Genomic DNA, 22438 nt, shown 5'->3' with positions numbered 1-22438 from the left:
AAAACGAGTGGACACAAAAGAACACGGACCTTTTGGACAGAAAGAATACATGAAAGCCAGGGTTCCTTATTAAATTCATAAAAGAAACAATACAGGGATAGCCTACTCTCAAAGAAATGCCACAATCAAGGGAGAAACATGAAGAAACTTAGCATATAGCCTATGTGCCGTTCGCATAAGGGCCTTTCCCTGACATTAATACTTGGATAAGACATTAATAATAATAATTTGTAGGGCGGTGGGTGAGATATAAACCTACTAACGTCCTCCGTTGCCATGATTTTTGGAATGACTGATCGCAAAAAAAAAAAAAGTTTTAGTCGGTTAATGGAAACGCCATCCTTTTGCAATAGTTATTTATCGATATTTAGAAGAAAAAAAAGTTTTGCTCAAATCTGTAATGGAAAGGCACATACGAAGCTATTTGAAAATGCAAAGCAGCTTATTTTAATTTGAAGCACTGAGCTGATGACAGCAACACAAGAGCCACACAGGTGTGGCTACTTAGTCGCTGTCCTCAGTGCCGTAGAAAAGCGCTGAATGAGTTCCCCTTCATGTCCGTTTCAGCGCTTTTCTGCGGCACTGAGGACAGCGACTAAAACTAGATGGGCCAAAAGATTCATTTCGCCTCTGACGCGCGTAAATTTCTAGACACGTCAGGCGCGAATTTGACGCGCTATTCGCGTCCGGTGTGAACGCACAGTAAAACGAAAAAAGTATTGCAATTTGTTTCCCCAATTTTATTAATTAAACAAATTCAAGTACACAGATATTTTGAAAAACAAATTTCCATGACTTTTCCAAAACTTTATGAGTTTATTCATTTTCCAAAACTTTTCCAGGCCTGGAAATTGCCATTTTAAAAATCCATGACTTTTCCAGGTTTTTCATGACCGTACGAACCCTGCAACTACGCAATTTGATTACAATTAAAGGTGAAGTGTGTAGCGGTGTGTGTGTGTATTTAGGTGTGTGTGTGTATGTACATGTGTGTTAATATATGCGTGTGAGAGTGTGTATATATGTGTATGTGTGTGTGTTTGAGCGTGTATGCGTGTGCATGTGTGTGTGAGTGAGTGTGTGTATATACTGACATACATACATACATACTGTATAATGAAAATAAATAATCGTCTTTACTTTTCAGGAAGTGTGTCCCGCACAACAGGATCATGGCAGTAAAGCTTCTCTCACGATCCTCCTCACCTTGACGAAGTACAGTGGTCGCGGCGAGCTCTTCTGCTGCGGACTGAAGTTTCTGAGGACCCTGTGAATGTCCTGCCAACCCCAGACGGTGGAGCCCATGGGCCCCGGGGCCTTGCGCACACACACACTCAGCACGTTCAGCAGGACCCGCACGCAACTCTGGAAATGCTGCTCGAAAACACCAACACATGAAGGAATATATAGTTAAAGAACATTACACAACCACACTATTTTCACATGTAAAAAAAGAAAAACCTAATTTTTTTTTTTAACAAATATGAATAAAATGTGGTAAATATAGACTCAAATATAGCCAGACTAGATATAATTTTTATTTTATTTTTTACAAGTGTGTGCAGGACACTATAGTTCATTTCTGTAAGTGAGGAGAGCAAAATAAAGTAAACTGTGACATATTATACCCACAGATTACAGTGGACTACCCTAGTGAGATGTGTAACCCTAGTGAGATGTGTAACGCCAGTGAGATGTGTAACGCCAGTGAGATGTGTAACGCCAGTGAGATGTGTAACGCCAGTGAGATGTGTAACCCTGATGTGTAACACTAATGAGATGTGTAACACCAGTGAGATGTGTAACCCTAGTGAGATGTGTAACCCTAGTGAGATGTGTAACCCTAGTGAGATGTGAGATGTGTAACCCTAGTGAGATGTGTGACCCTAGTGTAACCCTAGTGAGATGTGTAACCCTAGTGAGATGTGAGATGTGTAACCCTAGTGTAACACCTGTGAGATGTGTAACCCTAGTGAGATGTGAGATGTGTAACCCTAGTGTAACACCAGTGAGATGTGTAACCCTAGTGAGATGTGAGATGTGTAACCCTAGTGAGATGTGAGATGTGTAACCCTAGTGAGATGTGTAACCCTAGTGAGATGTGTAACCCTAGTGAGATGTGAGACCCTAGTGAGATGTGTGACCCTAGTGTAACCCTAGTGAGATGTGAGATGTGTAACCCTAGTGAGATGTGTAACCCTAGTGAGATGTGAGATGTGTAACCCTAGTGAGATGTGAGATGTGTAACCCTAGTGTAACACCTGTGAGATGTGTAACCCTAGTGAGATGTGAGATGTGTAACCCTAGTGTAACACCAGTGAGATGTGTAACCCTAGTGAGATGTGAGATGTGTAACCCTAGTGAGATGTGAGATGTGTAACCCTAGTGAGATGTGTAACCCTAGTGAGATGTGTAACCCTAGTGAGATGTGAGACCCTAGTGAGATGTGTGACCCTAGTGTAACCCTAGTGAGATGTGAGATGTGTAACCCTAGTGAGATGTGTAACCCTAGTGAGATGTGAGATGTGTAACCCTAGTGAGATGTGTAACCCTAGTGAGATGTGTAACCCTAGTGAGATGTGAGATGTGTAACCCTAGTGAGATGTGTAACCCTAGTGAGATGTGAGATGTGTAACCCTAGTGAGATGTGTAACCCTAGTGAGATGTGAGATGTGTAACCCTAGTGAGATGTGAGACCCTAGTGAGATGTGTGACCCTAGTGTAACCCTAGTGAGATGTGTAACCCTAGTGAGATGTGAGATGTGTAACCCTAGTGTAACACCTGTGAGATGTGTAACCCTAGTGAGATGTGTAACCCTAGTGTAACACCAGTGAGATGTGTAACCCTAGTGAGATGTGAGATGTGTAACCCTAGTGAGATGTGAGATGTGTAACCCTAGTGAGATGTGAGACCCTAGTGAGATGTGAGACCCTAGTGTAACCCTAGTGAGATGTGTAACCCTAGTGAGATGTGAGATGTGTAACCCTAGTGAGATGTGAGACCCTAGTGAGATGTGAGACCCTAGTGTAACCCTAGTGAGATGTGTAACCCTAGTGAGATGTGAGATGTGTAACCCTAGTGTAACACCTGTGAGATGTGTAACCCTAGTGAGATGTGAGACCCTAGTGAGATGTGAGACCCTAGTGTAACCCTAGTGAGATGTGTAACCCTAGTGAGATGTGAGATGTGTAACCCTAGTGTAACACCTGTGAGATGTGTAACCCTAGTGAGATGTGAGATGTGTAACCCTAGTGTAACCCTAGTGTAACCCTAGTGAGATGTGTAACCCTAGTGAGATGTGTAACCCTAGTGAGATGTGTAACACTAGTGAACGCACCTGCAGGGACTCTCTGCTCCCCGTGAGTCGAGTGATGGGCCTCATGCTGCTCACCTTCGGGATGAACCGGATTCGGGATGTTACCGTGGTCTTCGGGAACTTCAAGGCCTGAGACGGAGACAGGGCCCTCCACTGGCCCTTAGACAGATGAACTCTGACAACAAACAATCAGATCAGGACTAGAACCAAACACTAGCACACTGATAAACATTTCTCAAAAATTTTAATCATTAAATAGTTTTCAGAGTACAATAATATGAAGGTCCAAGTGTCCATGGACACTTTACCATTAATGACCATTAATAAGATGGTAACATTAATGAGGACAATAATATTAATATTTCTCATTGCAGTTATACAATCAGGTTCAGAGAGTTTTTAATAATTAGCATAAATTAAATTCAGTACAAACAATACTACCAGTAGTACAATAAGATTTATTTTTAGTCAACATTTGAAGTGGATCAAAAAAGTTCATCAAAGTTGTCCTGAGACAAGAACGGGTATTGATCAAAATTCATGTATAACTTTGATGAAAGGTTCTGATCCCCTTCAAACGTTGACTACTGTATACTTATATAAAACATTTTAAAATAACTTTTCTAGTTGAATATATTCATATTTAATGTAAATATTTATAAAAAAAATTGAATATGAAAATTTATATATTTAAATATACATTTTACTTATAACTTATAATTTTCAACTAAAAGCATCTACAAAAAAAAAAAAAAATTGAAGTTTAAAAGAACATATCTATGTACTGTAATAAAAAAATAGTATAAATGGTAGTAAAAACTAGTTTTATTTACAATAATGAGAAGTGAGCAAAAAACCCATAATCCTAAAAACGGGCTTCATTTCGGGTTTCTACTCAAATATGATTTCTTATGTCTTTTGACGTGTGTCGTGAGTCACATGACTGTTGTTTCGCACACCTGAAGGCCATGTCCTGTAGTTTGCTCCAGACTTCAGCCCTGTAGAAGCGCAGCACGTGTTTCTGCCCCATGCTCTCGGTGACGTAGAAGAGCGCCCGCACCAGACCCACCACGAAACCACTGAGCGTCCAGGCCAGGAACTGAGCGCAGATCCACTCTCTGTAGCGATGCTCACTGGCGCAGTGACCTACAGCAACACATCAGCTCAGTCACTCAAGCTCTTCACTGGTCATTTACTGCCAGTGAGACACAGAGGCCAACATTTGAAGTGGATCAAAAGACAAGAACGGGTATTGTTCAAAATTCATCATGTATAACTTTGACGAAAGGTTTTGATCCACTTCAAATGTTGACTACTGTACTAAGGGTTGGGAATCGAATACTTGAGGTCAGGAATCAGATACTTACTAAAAGTTTATCAGTATCTGATAAAAATACAAAAAATTTGATTCCTCTTATCGATTCTTTTGTGAGCATTTCAATGTGACTTTAAACCATTCAAGCGAGCGACTCACACTGTTTTCAGGCGTGTGTGTATCAGTATATTGGATCAGTGCAGCTCTTAAAGTGACAGCAGCCTAATATTCCCTCTATAATAACTCTAATATTCCTGCTGTGTCTCTATAATAACTCTAATATTCCTGCTGTGTCTCTATAATAACTCTAATATTCCTGTATTCTCTATAATAACTCTAATATTCCTGCTGCCGTCTCTATAATAACACTAATTAAAAGAGAAAATTCACTTGAATAACTTTTGTTACTATATTTGTAATATATTTTATTAATAACGTGCAGTAATGGCTGCATAATAACGTTTTATTTTACATTTGGTGACAGTTAAATCTTAAAACACTTTATTTCAATCGTATCTTTGTTCAGTTGTGTCTATTTGATGCGAATGCAATTTATTTAAAAAAAAAATTTATTACAGAGTGTTTACTTGTCTTTAATAATGCTTGAAATGTATATTAGTTCGGCTAGTTGTTCTTCTATGGTGTTTATAAACCACAGGTAAACGTTGCTTGTGTAAGTGTTCTTTAGGCTTTTTTTTTTTTTGCATGGTTTTCAGCAACAATTAAATATTTTGCAATAAGACTAAATTTAAATGATATCCAAGTTTTTTTTTTACCTTATTGGAATCACAATTAGGAATCAGAATCGATAAGAAGAATCGAAATCGGAATCGTTAAAAATCAAACAATACCCAACCCTAGATATACTATCATAGTTTTTATTAATATTAGCAATTAACCAATTTTTTTTTAGTAATTAGTTTTAGTCATTTTGTTGAGTATTTTTGTAATCTTTAGTTTTTTTTTATATGCTTATATATGTCTATTTTAGTTTTAGTTATTTTAGTACTTCATATAAATGAATGATGAACTTTGCCTTGGCAACTAGCTGAAATATAGTTTTTTATTATTATTTCAATTAATGAAAATGTTTTGTTATGGTTTTAGTTTTAGTTAACGATAACTGTTTTTTTGGCTTCAAACAACCAAAGTTATAATAAATAAGAGTCACGAATAAAGGCGTTAAAGACGCACGTTTCTTGTGTCCCAGCCAATGGCAGGCCTTAACCTTCATCTTCCACATCAGCTGGTCCAACGGGAGGCGCTCAAATTTCCCAAGATGCAGGAAGTTCTTCACATTGGACAGGAAGTGAAGTCGATTTTCCTGGGATCCCCAAAGTTCCTCAGGAACAACGTAAAGCAAGCATTCCCTCACGAACAGATACACCCTGTACGCGGAGAAGTGCAATTTGAGCAACGACTCCATATCTTGCGCGTCTTGAATCCCAGAGCACTTCCTGTGCAGGAACAAGGCGTACGGGCACTTCCTGTGCTGGCGTAAGAGTCGACTGAACAGGGGAACCATCGCGAAGAAACGCTTTGGAAGTTTCTTCGGTCTCGTCTGTGTGTTTAACTCTGATTGGAGGAATATCATCCGGACGAGATCCGCCCCCTGCAGACGTCTAGCCCCGCCCACATCTTTCAGTTTCCTGTTGAGCAGGAAGCTCTTCATGCCCCGCCCATTATACAGCATGCTAAGAACGCGTATCGAACAGTGTGACGGTCGAGGAGGGCGTTGCTCCGCGGGTTTCCAGCTCCGAGATCCGTGATTTGCGGTCGACGGCCCGTCGGATTCATCCGTAATCGCTTTTCGCTTCTTCATAACGGGATGTTTATCGTGCTTCTCGTCATCTCTCGCTCTCTTTCTTGAGACTGTTAACGTCTTAGCGTCTGTTGTGACCGCCTTAGCGTCTGTTGTGACCGTCTTAGCGTCTGTTGTGACCGTCTTAGCGTCTGTTGTGACCGCCTTAGCGTCTGTTGTGACCGTCTTAGCGCCTGTTGTGACCGTCTTAGCGTCTGTTGTGACCGCCTTAGCGCCTGTTGTGACCGTCTTAGCGTCTGTTGTGACCGCCTTAGCGTCTGTTGTGACCGCCTTAGCGTCTGTTGTGACCGTCTTAGCGCCTGTTGTGACCGTCTTAGCGTCTGTTGTGACCGTCTTAGCGTCTGTTGTGACCGCCTTAGCGCCTGTTGTGACCGCATTAGCGCCTGTTGTGACCGTCTTAGCGCCTGTTGTGACCGCCTTAGCGTCTGTTGTGACCGCCTTAGCGCCTTTTGCGACCGTCTTAGCATCTCTTGTGATCTTCTTAACGTCTCTTGGGATCATCTTAGCGTCTCTTGGGATCTTCTTAACGTCTCTTGGGATCATCTTACACGGGACACCGGGATTTTTCCACGTTTGACTCGAGACGTGGCTGAGGGAAAACCCGGACCACGCGCGCGGGATTAGCCGGTCGTACACGGGCTCTCCGCACACCTGTAGCAGACACGAGGGCGGGACGGTAGCGAACACGGTGCAGTCCTGTAGCAGGTGCCGCGTGACCTCGGTTCCCAGACGCTGGTTGATCCGCTTCCACAGCTCGCTCGTGCTGATGTACGCCGCCGTCTGGGAAACGTCTCCGTGGAACCGGAACGGATCCGAACAGGCCGTCACGTCATTGCACTGATAGCCGAATCCCAGGACGTTCCTCAGCTTCTTCCGTTTAATGTGATTTAGGGTGAACGCCAGAACCTCCGGAAGCGTGCTGAGCTGAAATAAGACACATAATATATCATTTAAACAGTGATTATAGTTTATAAAGTTACAGTCAAACCAATTTTTTCTTCACTAGTGTGTGCAGGACACTATAGTTCATTTCTGTAAGTGAGAAGAGCAAAATAAAGTAAACTGTGAGACTACCAGTAACATTTATACAAAATTTGGGGCCAAAAATGATTGGGACACTTTGACCTGATCATGTTTTGCTGAAGTGTTTTGTCTTTAATTGCTAATGCTCTTTTTACACACAGACTGAACACAATGAAGCATTGCTTGGTTACTGGTTGAGCTAAACTGGTATTATCTAATTGTGTAGTTAAATTTAACAGCTGACAGATATTCAACATAATTCATGTGTGAGACAGTCTAACAGAAGGACGGACAAAACCAGTCAAATATCAGTTCTTGTCATGTTTCTGACATAGGTTTCTACCAAAGTACATTTCTGAATGTACTGAGTCTGGGATTTAGTGAGTTTGAAGTGAAAGTATTAATATTATTATCTCATTTTTGACATAGGTGGCTGTTACAGGCTTTTGCATAGGAGGTCTTCATAGGTAATCAATCCTCCAAAAAAACATGATTACTTACTACACTTTTACTATAATAAAACCATGGTTCATTTTCGTAAGGGACTGAAATGTATTCAACCCAATAAAGCCTTCTGAATCATATTTAATACATGACATTCTAAGGCCTCTAAATGATCAAAACTTTGCTGAAACCCCAGTTTGTTTTGATGTGTAAACAAACTAACTGTCAGAAACAGGTGTGCGTTGAGTGTGAGGTACCTGTGCGGGCACGCGCTGCTGCTGTGGTGGCGTGAACGAGCATATCATCAGTCCTCTGACGAGATTTTTAAAACGCGCTCCGTCTCTTTCCTCCAGCAGAGCCGGCTTCCGTCCATCAGAGAACACAAGCCAATCTGTGAACTCCTCCAGAGTCTGCACGACGGGATATAACGATCGCAAAATGCCAAATACATATTTGAACCCGCCATCTGTCGTGTCGCGTCGAGACATGAGTCTCTGGTCTGGCCTGGGTGGGTGTGTGTGTGTTTGGGTTTCCCGCTTCCGGCGTTTTTCGGGCGTCGCGCGCTGCATCTCCACCAATCATCTGTCACATGACCCTGATGTTAAGACGAGTTAAAACGCAAATCACGTATCTTTTTTTCTTTCTTCGAAATTAACAGAATTTAAATAATTAGCGAGTACATAAACAAAAATGCAAACCGTGTTTTGACTTACCCTTAAATTACGTTTGATTTTAGAGCTGTCGGGGCGGATTTCCCGGGAAACTGCTTATTTCCATCTTTCTTCCGTGCTTAAAGTCATATCCGTGCAATCAATTAATTGAAATTAAATTACTTTATAAGCATGTTAAAACAGTAAATAGCAAGCAGATTATCTAAACAATATTATAACTAAATTATGACTTTACAACCACATAAACAAAATAAATGAGAACAATGATAAAAACGGTATTTAACAAATATTTGTAACATTTTATAATTGCATTTCATAATTTATAATATAATGTGTATATAGTAAATACATTTTAATTACATTTTTTGTTTATTATTTTATGCTCATTTTGAACACAAAGCACTTGCTTTTTGCAAATGTACTATAACATCATGGTTTTTGAACATGGTATTCGTATATCTTGCAAATGCACCATAGTATTCTTTACAGTATCATGTAAATACTTTTGTATATAAATAAGAGAATCATTCAGTACCGTGGTTTTGATAGCATCACTGTACTACGGCACAGCAATAAGGGATTGTATGCAGCAAATGCTATTCATATGCACTTTATCATAGTTTGATAGATACAATTGGATTTGTTAATATTACTTCATATGCAATATCATTGATATTGACCATGATTTACCATAATACCAAGTATTTTTAAAGGATTACCCACAATGCAATTTCAGTCAAGTTGAACTAAAACACAAAAACTCACTGTCTTAGTCCATAAACATGTTTATTAATATTGCATTAAAAAGATGAGTCCGTTCTCAGACCCCCAGAGTCAGTGTCAGACCATGAGGAGGTCAGCAGGAGGAGGTTTGAGAGGGATCTGACCCAGAGTAAAGCGCTTGGCGGTGAACTCCTTCAGTTCTTCGGCTGTCAGGTCGCTCTGGGCCGTGAACAGACTGTCTCTTGAACCCCCAGCAGAATCTGCAGCTCCACTGAACACACCGCTGCTCTGACCGAAGCCACTGCTCGCGACCGGTGCCGAGGACCCGAACCCGGAGCCCAGTCCTCCCGCGGACGTCTTGAAACTGAACCCGGCTGCTGAGCTGGGCTTGTTTTCTGCAGCTTGCGGGGCAAAAGAAAAGGAGGTCGCAGACGGAGCGGGACTGCCGAAACCTGGTGCCGTCTGAGCAGTGCTGAACACAGCGTCTCCAAACCCAGGTGCATTCTGGGTAGTATGTGAAGCTCCGAAGTCAGTTTTGGATGAAGCAAAGCTGAAGCTGCTGCTGCTCTGAGGGCCAGAACCAAACCCTGAGAAAACAATATAGATGTTTATTTTCAAAGAGCTGATAGGTTTCATTTAAATTTACCGGGATATCAGCTCCTAACAACACAAAACATTTGATTCAATTTTAACTAGTGCTGGGCAACGATTAATAGCATCCGAAATAAAAGTTTGTGTTTAAATAATATATGTGCGTGCACTGTGTATAATTATTTTGTATATATAAATACACACACATGCATGTATATATTTAAGAAAAAAAACTCTTTGTTTTTTAACCTCTAGAGGGCCAATATCAGAGTGTACCTTTGACACTGTTATTTTCCTGTTTATTACTGTGAAGAAATCCAGAACAAACCTCCTGCTCCAAAGCCAGATGTTGTCGTTGATGATGATGATGTGGTTCCAAACCCTGATGGTGTCGCACCGAACCCCTGTGATGGTGTCTGGGAACTGGAGTTATTCAGCTCTGAGATCTGAGGACATCAACGACACGATTTATTACACGGCTCTGTGGAAAAGTCAAGTCACCTTCATTTATACAGCGCTTTTAACAATATGGATTGTTTCAAAGCAGCTTTACAGTGATAATAGGAAATTACAGTAACAGAGATTGTTTTGGCTTTACATTTGAATGCTTGATTCTGATTGGTCAATCGCGCGTTCCAGCGGTATATTATTCCCGGATAACAACCGCTGAGAACAGAAGCACAGGCTCATCCGTGTCACTGAACTATACACTCGCTAGGAACGTTTTTTCTTCGTGGAAGTTTTGCATTTGGTGAGCTAATAAAATATTAAAACTCAGTCAAATCAATATTATGTGTAGTTATTTAATTATGCCATCCAGTATCATGGACTCGCTCTCTCTCGTTTCATACAAACGCAGCGGCAGCCATTTTGTGTCTATTGTTTGGTACACTGTTGGATTATAAGATACAAACAGGTACGATTTTAAAACAGTTTAATCTGAAATCAATATCTCTAATCTTCATTAGTATTTTTGTGTTGAAATGCTGTGTAATAAGTGTTATGACTGTATACTGTATCTCTTAAATGTCCGTCTAGTTTGAACTTACCGCGCAACTGCTCTCTCCGCGGAAGCTTTGTGTTTAAAGAGCTAATAAAATGTTTAAACTCAGATCAATATTTCATGTCTAATTATTTACTTATGTGGCAAGTATCCGTGTAATAAGCGGGATATAATGTACATCCAGCCGGTTGTTATCTCAGAATAAACCCCTTCAGGCTGATGAAGACCTGATCCTGATCACCCGGTCGGGTTTATTCTGAGATAACAACCGGCTGGATGTACATTATCCCTTACTGAAACTCTTTCTGTCCATCCGGTTCAATGCCAAGTGAGGAACATCATCTTACCACACTGATCTGAGTGGAGTTGCTCATGGCTCGCAGCTCCTGAACTCTGCTACTCCATTGGTTGGCCAGCAGTTGGACTGAGTTCACCTGAAACACCACACAGGATTACATGAAATGCTCAGATGCAGCATCATGGGAAATAAAGTCTCTTTGAATCTGCTCAATCACTGAAGAAGTGAAGTGGCTGTCTTACATAAGGCTGTATATCACCAGACGCTCGGCAGGAGTAATATTCCTGTCTCAGCTCCTCTGGAGACAAGTCAACAAACCCTGCAAAATATCAAGAAAAGATTAACAAATATAAAGATAAAAACCTCCCGTTGTCTAACTGCAAAATAATGCAGCAGCTCAGTGCCAGCAGGTCATGTTTGTCAGACATGCATGTGTTTTATCACCCGTGCAAAACTTAGCAGCTCGTGTTTGCTTGAAAGGCAAAAGACTGACAGCTAAACTGACCTGAGATCTGTGCGCTGAGGACCGAATAGCATGAAAACGGCCACTGGCCAGAAGTCTCCCAGACCTCCATGTCTGTCTGGATTGTATCTCTGAAATACAAATATGCAATAAAACAAAATGTGCATCAATGTATTCACAGTGCTTCACTTTTTCCACATTTTGTCATGTTCCAGCCTTATTCAAAAATGGATTAAATTGATTATTTCCCTCAAAATTCTACAAACAATACCCCATAATGACAACGTGAAAGAAGTTTGAAATCTTTGCAAATTTATAAAAAAATTTAAAACTAGGGTTGCACGATATTGAAGAAGAATGCGATATGCGATAACTCATTAAATAATGTGATATTCGATATGCGATACGATAAAGTCTAAAGTGTGTAAAATAAACTTAAATTATCTTTTAAATATATTTAAAATGATATAACCAACATACGTGTTTCACATTCATTTTGTGACAAGAAAACATCCCTAAACTTCTGAAAGTGAACATCAGTGTTTTACTGTAGCATAAGAAGTGTTATTTTAACATCAGTGTAAACCTCGGGGTTCAGGGATTCAGGTTATCCTATATTAGGGTTATTTAACAACAGAAACTGATTAATCACATGTAAAAATAAAAAACTGCTTAGTTTTCACTGCATGAATTAAATATATAGCCTACTGATTCTAATTTAAAGGGGTGGTATAATGCCCTTTTCACAAGATGTAAAATAAGTCTCTGATGTCCCCAGAGTGTGTGTGTGAAGTTTTAGCTCAAAATACCCCACAGATATTTTTATATAGCATGTTAAAATTGTCACTTTTTGAGGGTGAGCAAAAACGCACCGTTTTTGTGTGTGTCCCTTTAAATGCAAATGAACTGCTGCTCCCGGCACAAGGGGCGGAGCTACAACAGCTTGTGTCCTTTTACTTCACACAGACATACACTGAACATTTCAAAAACGTTTGGCCTTTTATGTTCAAACCGGAGTCAGACAATGATGGAGAGACTCAAGAAGAAGTGACAACATGCCTCATAATCATAATCAACCACCCCTTTAAAGCTACTAAAGTTATTCAGCCAAGAGCAGTGAGTGATTTTCTCTTTGTCTTTTGTTCATGACCCCAGTTATTGCTAGCCGTTGCGATATACATATTGCAATATATTTGCGTTATTTCAATAATTTCGATATATTGTGCAGCCCTATGAAAAACTAAAAAAATCACATGTGCATAAGTATTCACAGCCTTTGCTCAATAATTTCTTGAAGGACATGTGGCACAAATTACAGCCACAAGTCTTTTTGAGTATGATGCAACAAGCTTGGCACAACTATTTTTGGGCAGTTTCTCCCATTCTTTGCAGAACCTGGAGCGTCGGTGCAAAGCCATTTCCAGATCTCTCCAGAGATGCTCAATCAGGTTCAATCTGGGCTCTGGCTGGGCCACTCAAGGACATTCCCAGAGTTGTCCTGTAGCCACTCCTTTGTTATCTTGGCTGTGTGCTCGGGGTCGTTGTCCTGTTGGAAGATGAACGGTCGGCCCAGTCTGAGGTCCAGAGCTCTGGAGCAGGTTTTCATCACGGATGTCTCTGTACATTGCTGCATTCATCTCTCCCTCAACCCTGACTAGTCTCCCAGTTCCTGCCGCTGAAAACATACCCACAGCTGATGCTGCCACCACCAGGCTTTACTGTAGGGATGGTATTGGCCAGGTTATGAGCGGAGCCAGGTTTCCTCCAGACATGACGCTTGCCATTCAGGCCAAAGAGTTCAATCTTTGGTTCATCAGACCAGAGAATTTTGTTTCTCATGTAATGTGTTTCCACCAAAATTACCCGGAACAATTTGTCCCAGGAATTTTTTCCCCCCAGACCTGTTGCAAGCCGTGTTTCCACCGCTGTCTAAAGTACCGTGAAGATTAGGCAAATTACTCCGGTGACATAGGACTGCGCTCTACTTTACAGTTCCCGCTGGATTTCTTCCTCTGAATTTAAGCTTAATAAAGCCTGAAACTCGTCGTTGGTCCATCAGTCGTATTTTTTAGAATCATTGTTGATTCGAATAGCAAACAACTGTTACTGCACGCACCGCAACAGATGGTGGTTGAAATAAAATGCATCAGCATGTTCAGCGCCCAAGTCCCAACCCTGAAAGTTCCTAAACTTTGAAAAAGTACTACCTTGCAAGCAGGGACTTTCGGAGGGGGAAATATTTACCCGGAACTTCCTGCAGTGGAAACACACGAGTACCAGCCCAAAGTCCCAAAGTTCCTGCGGTGGAAACACACGAGTACCAGCCCAAAGTCCCAAAGTTCCTGCGGTGGAAACACACGAGTACCAGCCCAAAGTCCCAAAGTTCCTGCGGTGGAAACACACGAGTACCAGCCCAAAGTCCCAAAGTTCCTGCAGTGGAAACACACGAGTACCAGCCCAAAGTCCCAAAGTTCCTGCGGTGGAAACACGGCTATGGTCTGAGGGTCCTTCAGGTGCCTTTTGGCAAACTCCAGGCGGGCTGTCATGTACCTTTAACTGAGGCTTCCGTCTGGCCACTCGACCATACAGGCCTAAATTTGGTGGAGACCTGCAGAGATGGTTGTTCTTCTGGAAGGTTCTCCTCTCTCCACAGAGAAACGCTGGAACTCTGTCAGAGTGACCATCGGGTTCTTGGTCTCCTCCCTGATTAAGGCTCTTCTCCCCCGATGGCTCAGTTTGGCCGGGCGGACGGCTCTAGGAAGAGTCCTGGTGGTTCCAAACTTCTTCCATTTACGGATGATGGAAGCCACTGTGCTCATTGGGACCTTCAATGTTGCAGAAATGTTTCTGTACCCTTCCCCAGATCTGTGCCTCGGTACAATCCTGTCTCGGAGGTCTACAGACAACTCCTTGGGCTTCATGGCTTGGTTTATGCTCTGACATGGGCACTGTTAACTGTGGGACCTTATATAGACATGTGTGCCTTTCCAAATCATGTCCAATCAACTGAATTTACCACAGGTGGACTCCAATCCAGTTACAGAAACATCTCAAGGATGATCAGTGGAAACAGGATTGCACCTGAGCTCAATTTTGAGTGTCATGGCAAAGGCTGTGAACACTTATGTACATGTGATTTTTTCTATTTTTATTTTTAATAAATTTGCAAAGATTTCAAATTGCAAGGCCTAAGCGTAAACTGCACTTACACATGTTTTGCATTGTCATTCGTTGAGTTTTGTCCAGCTTTATCAAAGTTGCTCGGAGAGTCAAGCGCTGAGAATCTGTTCTGGTTGCTGAAGCTGAAGTCAGAGCTCTTGATGTCTTTGGACGTCCCGCCGCTTCTGTTCCAATCATTACCGCCACTTCTGTTCCAATCATTACCGCCGCTTCTGTTCCAGTCATTACCGCCACCTCTGTTCCAGTCATTACCACCGCCTCGGTTCGAATCATTACCGCCGCTTCGGTTCCAGTCATTACCGCCGCCTCGGTTCGAATCATTACCGCCACCTCTGCTCCAGTCATTACCGCCACGGGAGAACGAGGAGGGCTGGTTGAACTCGCCACCAGTCCGTTGAGATGGGTTTATCCACACGCGGTTCCCATAGCCTGCAACAACACATCACTTTAGTCACTGCCGTTAACATTCAAAAATAGTTTTTTACAAATGGTATAAGTTATACTGGGTGTTAAAATACACTATATTGCCAAAAGTTTATGGACCTGCTTTGTGCACTGGTGCGCAGTCATGCTGGAACAGAAACATCCCTAAACTGTTCCCACAAAGTTGGGAGCATGAAATTACCCAAAATGTCTTGGATTGCTGAAGCATTAAGAGTTCCTTTCACTGGAACTAAGAGGCCAACCCCTGAAAAACAACCCCCCACCCACACCATAACCCCCCCTCCCCCACACCATAACCCCCCCTCCCCCAAACAACCCCACACCATAACCCCCCCTCCACCAAACAACCCCAACACCATAACCAGGGCTCCAGACTAACTTTTTGCCTTGGTTGCACTGGTGCGCCTAACTTTTTTATTTAGGTGCACCAGCACAAAATTTGGGTGCACCGAAAATTTTTCTCGGCTCGCGTCACCTTTAACGCCACAATTTCAAGGTCACCTTTTTATCACGCTCTATATACATTCATATTATGTAAATGATTTTAAACAAGAATAAGGTGTAGGTAAATAAAAATCAAAAAAAAAAAAAAAAAAAATTAAGTGCTTCACTGAGCTGCCAAACTAACTATTTTGAGTCTCTAGCTCAGGCGCGGTATAGGCTCTACCTCCGTCTCTGAGTCGGATGCCATCTCCGACGAAAGACCAGGGCTTGGCATCTTACCAGGGACTGGGGAGAATGGTGGCTGAAGTAGCTTCATGTCTGGGCTGTTGTCGGAGCATTGACCGGGGAGTAAAGGGTTTTAACGGTATTCCTACTCTTACCGATACTGCTTATCGATCTGGTACTTTAACTGTATTCTTATCGGTTCTTTTTATTTTTATATATATATATATATATATATATATATATATACATATACACACACATATATATATATATATATTATATATATATATATATATATATATTAGTCTAAAAAGAAATCTAATAAAGTAATCAAATGTAAAATAACACTGCATAATTTTTCATAAATAGATTAATGCTTAATAAAGCTGAAGTTATTCTTTCAAGAGCTTTGTAGTGATTTTTCTCTTGTTGTTTGATTCGCAGTAATGGCGCAATCGTCCGCATGTTTACTAGACTGCGGCCCCTTTAAGACCGAGTGCAGATCTGCTACTGATCTGATGCACCATATTCTCCCAACTATTTCCATAACTACGTCCATTTAAGACATAAACTGTTTTTAGTGAATCTCCAAGCCGGTCATTTTGACATACTTTTGTGTACATTTGATCGTTTAGACACGCACATTAAACCCAAAGTAGGCTATAATTTGCTTGTCTCGGTTTCGGTTTCGTAGCGCGTGCCGCCTTGCGAACAACATCTCTTGCGCAGATTTTGTGCTTTTAATAACTCTTTTAATTATTTAACGCGTCTCGCAAGTTAGCAACAGTAGCTAGACTGCATTTTACAACAATCACCGATCGTGCTGATTCTGTCGTTAGGTTTGAGTTTTAGGGAGAAATGACTGTGTAATGCTGCGAAGGGAAGAAGTTGCGCTAGATAGAATGCGGCTATAGTTTTTAATGGTTTTACCTCAATATATTATTTTTTATAATCTTTGGAAGCCGAAATCTAAAATAAAATCAGACTAATATCACAGACCTTAAGTGTAACCAGGCTACGTTTGAATGTTTAATTCTGTCCTCCGTCATCACTCATTAAGCGTGAGAGAAGAGTGTGAGTTCCCATGAGTGTGTGAGTTCCGTCAAAGGAGAACAAACACTTAGTTCGTGGAGAGGCAGCGGATGCGAGGACGTTAGGTGCACCGGTGCGACCTAGGAGAAATTTTAGTCGCACCCTTACAAAATTTGGTTGCATGTGCGACCAAATTGGTCACACTCTAGAGCCCTGATAACCCCCCCTCCCCCAAACAACCCCACACCATAACCCCCCCTCCACCAAACAACCCCACACCATAACCCCCCCCTCCCCCAAACAACCCCACACCATAACCCCCCCTCTACCAAACAACCCCACACCATAACCCCCCCTCTACCAAACAACCCCACACCATAACCCCCCTCCACCAAACAACCCCACACCATAACCCCCCTCCACCAAACAACCCCACACCATAACCCCCCTCCACCAAACAACCCCACACCATAACCCCCCCTCCACCAAACAACCCCACACCATAACCCCCCCCTCCACTAAACAACCCCACACCATCACCCCCCTTCACCAAACAACCACACACCATAACCCCCCCTCCACCAAACAACCCCACACCATAACCCCCCCTCCCCCAAACAACCCCACACCATCACCCCCCCTCCACCAAACTTTACACTTGGCACAATGCTGTCAGGCAAGACCGTTCTGGCAACCGCCAAACCCAGACTCGTCCATCAGATTGCCAGACAGAGAAGTGTGATTCGTCACTCCAGAGAACACGTCTCCACTGCTCTAGAGTCCAGTGGCCGTGTGCTTTACACCACTGCATCCCCCGCTTTGCTTTGCACTTGTTGATGTGAGGCTTGGGTGCAGCGGTTCGGCCATGGAGACCCATTCCATGAAGCTCTACGCACTGTTCTTGAGCTAAACTGAAGGCCACATGAAGTTTGGAGGTCTGTAGCTGTTGACTCCGCAGAAAGTTGGCGACTTATGCGCACTGTGAGCCTCAGCTAGGGCTGTGACGGTATGGGATTTTTTCTTACCGTGGTGAAGAAGCAACAAATCTCGCGGTTTGGCGGTTAACCGACGGTAGGCATCTCATTAACGCGATATTGCGGTGATGCGGTTATCGTCACACCCTAGCCTCAGCATGCGCTGACCCCCGCTCTGGGTCAACACTTCGTGGCTGAGTTGCTGTTGTTCCCAATTGCTTCCACTTTGTTATAATACCACTAACAGTTGACCGTGGAATATTTAGTAGTGAGGAAATTTCACGAATGGACTTATTGCACAGGTGGCAACCGATCACGGTACCACGCTTGTGCAAGGCCTATTTTTTTTTTCAAGTAGTGCAATTCAACAGGCTTTTTATTTCAAAATTATTTTACTTCCATATAGGTGCTTGATTTTAAACAACTGTGGCCATGGAAGTGACCGGAATGCCTGAATTCAATGATTTGGAGGGGTGTCCCAGTACTTTTGGCAATATAGTGTACTTATGGCATTATTTTACATTTTAATTCACTACCAGTGAAAAGTTTGGACACACTTTTAAGATCACCTTCGGATCTCAAGGTATATATAAGATTTTTGTTGACAAACATAATTACTGCTTATGTCATATAGACATATAAATATAAATACATAGACCATAGTATTTACACAGAATTTCCCTTGTGAAAACACTTTTTTTTAAAGAGTACTTATTATATATGATTTAAATGTTAAAGAATATACTTAAATGTGAACTGAATGTAATGTAAAGTCCATGACATTTGCAAATCTAATGAAAATGTAACTATTTATTATTGAATTCAGTTATTTGAACTTTAAGACTCACTTAAGTACATCGTTATACGCAAATAAAAAAATTGATAATAATCACTTAGTTATATCAAAAAACACTACAGTTAAAGGTATAGTGGAGGATCTTTCCGAATTTTAGATAAGACCTGCCCTCTCCCCTTTTTGAATAAGTTTGATTGATTCACCAGAATGATTGACAATTAGGAGGACCAATAGTATAGGTGATCCACCCGGAAGTAAAAAATCCTCCGCTATACCTTTAAAATTATAAATAAAGCCGTGTTTCCACCGAAATTACCCAGAACAATTTGTCCCAGGAACTTTTTTCCCATGAACTTTCTTTGCCCCAGACCAGTTGCTTTCTGCGTTAACACCGCGGTCTAAAGTACCGGGAAGGTAAACTAAGCGCAACTGCTCCTCCCAGTCTGCGACGGACAGTAATCAGTTTTGAGCGCCACATTTAAGTATTGAGGAGATTCAAACTGTGCTGCAGTTATGTATTGGTTTACTAACGAGGTAATTAACAAGACAAAATAGACGAGCACTGATACTAAAGCGTGTTCAGAAAGCTCGTATGCGTATAAATTTAGACAACGTATATGTTATCAGTTATTGTGAGAAGCCTGGGACGAACGCGCAAAAAAAGCCTGAACCCCGTCTATCAATCATAAATAGTGCCAGTCTTGTAAATAGTTGTTTGTTACTAACCTCAAAGCGCTATTTCAATCCTGTTATAGTAAACTTGTAACATGGTTTGGAGTGCCTTGCAATAGATGACAATGTGTAAACATAATGACTTAATAATAAAAGCTGTGGCAGAAAAGAGACGAGCACTGATAAAGCGTGTTCAGTAGCTCGTAATGCTAACGTTATCAGCTATTGCGGACATTGACCGTGAGATGGCTGGGACGAACACGCAGAAAGTTTCCTCTTCCACAAATACCCTTAAAGGGGTGGTTCGGGATTTTTGACATCGGACCTCATTTTTAAGTCAGCCTGGTTGTTATTCATCAGTGGAGACATTTTTTTTTCAAAATTATCCAGTCCTTATATTTGGATAGTTGGAGAGTCAATGGTATATGTTAGCCAGCCATTAAAAACCGTTTTACCCACTCCACAGTGCACCAAACGCAAATCAATTAAAACACTAGACTATCGATGCAAATGTCCGTTGAGAGAATAATGTTAGAAATCAAACTCATCTCAATGATCCCAAAGGAACTAGTTTCTCAGCAGCTGCGGAATTTTACTTTGCTCCGGTTAGTAATGCGGCAAAAAGTAAACACAGAACAGAAGCGCACTGTAATCAGTGTACCAGCGGCAGGTAAATACACTTGCGTCATGTGTGTACCGGCTCACTCGGTTGCCTAGGTAATCAATATCACTCCGCTGCTGCTGTAGACAAGGCTTATGATTACAGGGAACAAATTATAACTAATGCAATGTGATGAAAGGTAAGTTTGATTTCTAACATTATTCTCTCAACGGACATATACATCGATAGTCTAGTGTTATAATTGATTTGCGTTTGGTGCACTGTGGAGTGGGTAAAACGGTTTTTAATGGCTGGCTAACATATACCATTGACTCGCGCTAGCCTAGCATCGGCTAACTATCCAAATATAAGGACTGGATAATAAAAAATAAAAAAATGTCTCCACTGATGAATAACAACCAGGCTGACTTAAAAATTAGGTCCGATGTCAAAAATCCCGAACCACCCCTTTAATAAAGCCTGAAACTCGTCGCCAGTCCACCAGTTTTTTTTATTAAATTCCATATTTGCAGACAGACAACTCTTACTGCATGAATCCACGACACGAACCGCAATAGATTTTTTAAAAAGGGAGGTTAAAAATAAATAAAATGCTGCGTGGAATCATCCAACCAAAATGCGGCGTGAACACAACCAATCAGCTTGTGCAGCGCACAAGTCCCACCCCTGAAAGTTCCTGAACTTTGAAAAAGTACTTAGTTGGAAACTGTGATTTCAAGAGTATGAAAATTCCTAATAAAACTATTAGAAAGATGCTTGATAATATTACACACCCTTTATTGTCTTTTCGAAACTCAATTAAACACATCTTCACCAAAGATACTATATATTCATTACGCTCTAAATACTTAAAATTTCCCATAAATCCAAAAGCGAAAGAAATCCATTTCAAGGTTTTAAATGGTGTGTATCCATCTGGTGAACTATTACGACAGAGATGTGGTTTTGAAACGAACAAATGTGTATTTTGTGATGATATTGAAACTTCTGTTCATTTATTTTTTCAATGCACTCTGAAGTTCTCTGGACTGATATCCACGACTGGCTGCACACAAAGATCCATATTGAACCTTTTTCTCAGAATGACATTGTTTATGGAGTTGTATTGGACAATAATGAGTGGGACTTCCTGGTAAATATTAGAATTATTCTTGCAAAATTTTACATTCACAAATGTAAATATATAAAAGTGAAACCTAGGTTCTATGTATTTCATAACGAGTTTCTTTCTTTCACCAAAGTCCTTAACATAATAGAAAGTAAACAAGCAATGAAGCTTCTTTATTTATTTGAAAAATATACTATGCGATCAAAGCCCTAGCTATAATTTCATTTTATTATTTACTTATTTTAATTATAATTATTTTTTTTTTTATTTTTTTTATTTTTTTTTGTTCTTGTTGCACCTGCTCCTGTGGAATGTTGAAAAAAGATGTAAGCCATATTGTTTGTACATGAGTTTGTTGAATAAAAAAAAAATAGACAGTATATAAACGGGACTTTCGGAGGGGGAAATATTTACCCGGAACTTCATTTAGACCCTGGTTCCTGCGGTGTAAACACATCGAGTACCAGCCCAAAGTTCCTAGTTCTGGGGAAAGTTCCTGCGGTGGAAACGCGGCTTAAGTAGCCTACTTTACATGTTCTTAACTATGTTAGTCAACACTTTAAAATTAGTACTTATTTACACTTTAAAAACATTATTAAAATTTGCTTTAAAGTAAAACATTTCATTTGACATTTTTACAAAGTGTAACTTACTTACGTGTGTTAAGAAACAGTTATGAAAGTACAGTTAAGCTGCCTTTCATTTCATTAATATTAGGCCTATATTATCTAAGTAAGTTACACATTCAAAGTGTTAACAAGTCAAGTATGTATAGCGCTTTTCACAATACAGATTGTATCAAAGCAGCTTCACAGTATTAAATTAACAGCATTATAGTGTCCAAAAACGATATATTCTCGATGGTAATATATAGTTGTTTAGTTAAGAGACTATATCTGGATGCTATCTTGCTCATGAAAACCCCCTGTGAACTGAGAGTGTGTGAGAGAGTGTTCATGTTTGACCTCCTCTGCTGGGCTGTTGTTGCTGCTGGTTTCCTCGATTATCTCCTCCTCCTCCTCCTCCTCCTCCTCCTCCTCCTCTCGGATGCTCATTCCAGCATTTATCTCCATATCTACAGCGACCTTGAAGAAAGAAGCTGCACACTGTCATCTTTAAACTCTATAGACAGAAATCATGTGCTGTTGTGGGACAGAGCTTGACGCGGCTCCTCAACCGACGCGCAACAGCATGACGCAAGACGCACATTTTGGACGTAAACAAACCGTTTCAAAATAAAAGTCTTGATGCGGCGCTTCAAACAGTGTTTA

At 41.1% G+C, this 22438-nt stretch overlaps 2 protein-coding genes across 3 annotated transcripts in view; both read right to left on the bottom strand.

The window, feature by feature from the left end:
• Window positions 1–8337, bottom strand: part of tert (telomerase reverse transcriptase) — a 21041-nt gene extending 12704 nt beyond the window's left edge. The window contains exons 1-5 of the mRNA XM_082186452.1: window positions 8179–8337; window positions 5827–7378; window positions 4277–4463; window positions 3339–3492; window positions 1207–1374 (exon numbers count right to left, since the gene is read on the bottom strand). Coding sequence (XP_082042578.1) covers window positions 1207–1374; window positions 3339–3492; window positions 4277–4463; window positions 5827–7378; window positions 8179–8226 — 2109 coding nt within the window. The 5' untranslated portion in view covers window positions 8227–8337. The remainder of the gene's footprint in view (window positions 1–1206; window positions 1375–3338; window positions 3493–4276; window positions 4464–5826; window positions 7379–8178) is intronic.
• A 1022-nt stretch (window positions 8338–9359) lies between these two features.
• nup42 (nucleoporin 42) lies at window positions 9360–22382 on the bottom strand. 2 transcript variants are annotated; one of them, XM_082186545.1, is made up of 7 exons: window positions 22133–22382; window positions 14880–15279; window positions 11713–11801; window positions 11450–11526; window positions 11257–11343; window positions 10235–10352; window positions 9360–9902 (listed from the first exon to the last, which is right to left on the bottom strand). In XM_082186545.1, the coding sequence occupies exons 1-7, from the start codon at window positions 22278–22280 to the stop codon at window positions 9433–9435; spliced, it is 1389 nt and encodes a 462-aa protein (XP_082042671.1). In that variant the 5' UTR covers window positions 22281–22382; the 3' UTR covers window positions 9360–9432. The 2 variants fall into 2 exon arrangements, with proteins under 2 accessions (XP_082042671.1, XP_082042672.1); XM_082186546.1 differs by lacking the exon at window positions 22133–22382 and adding an exon at window positions 15394–15528.
• Window positions 22383–22438: the final 56 nt, after the last annotated feature.

Source organism: Leuciscus leuciscus (assembly GCF_965113295.1).
Source record: "Leuciscus leuciscus genome assembly, chromosome: 12".
Taxonomy (NCBI): Eukaryota; Metazoa; Chordata; class Actinopteri; order Cypriniformes; family Leuciscidae; genus Leuciscus; species Leuciscus leuciscus.
Note: the sequence above shows the minus strand (reverse complement) of the source record. Positions and strands in the feature narration are given on the sequence as shown.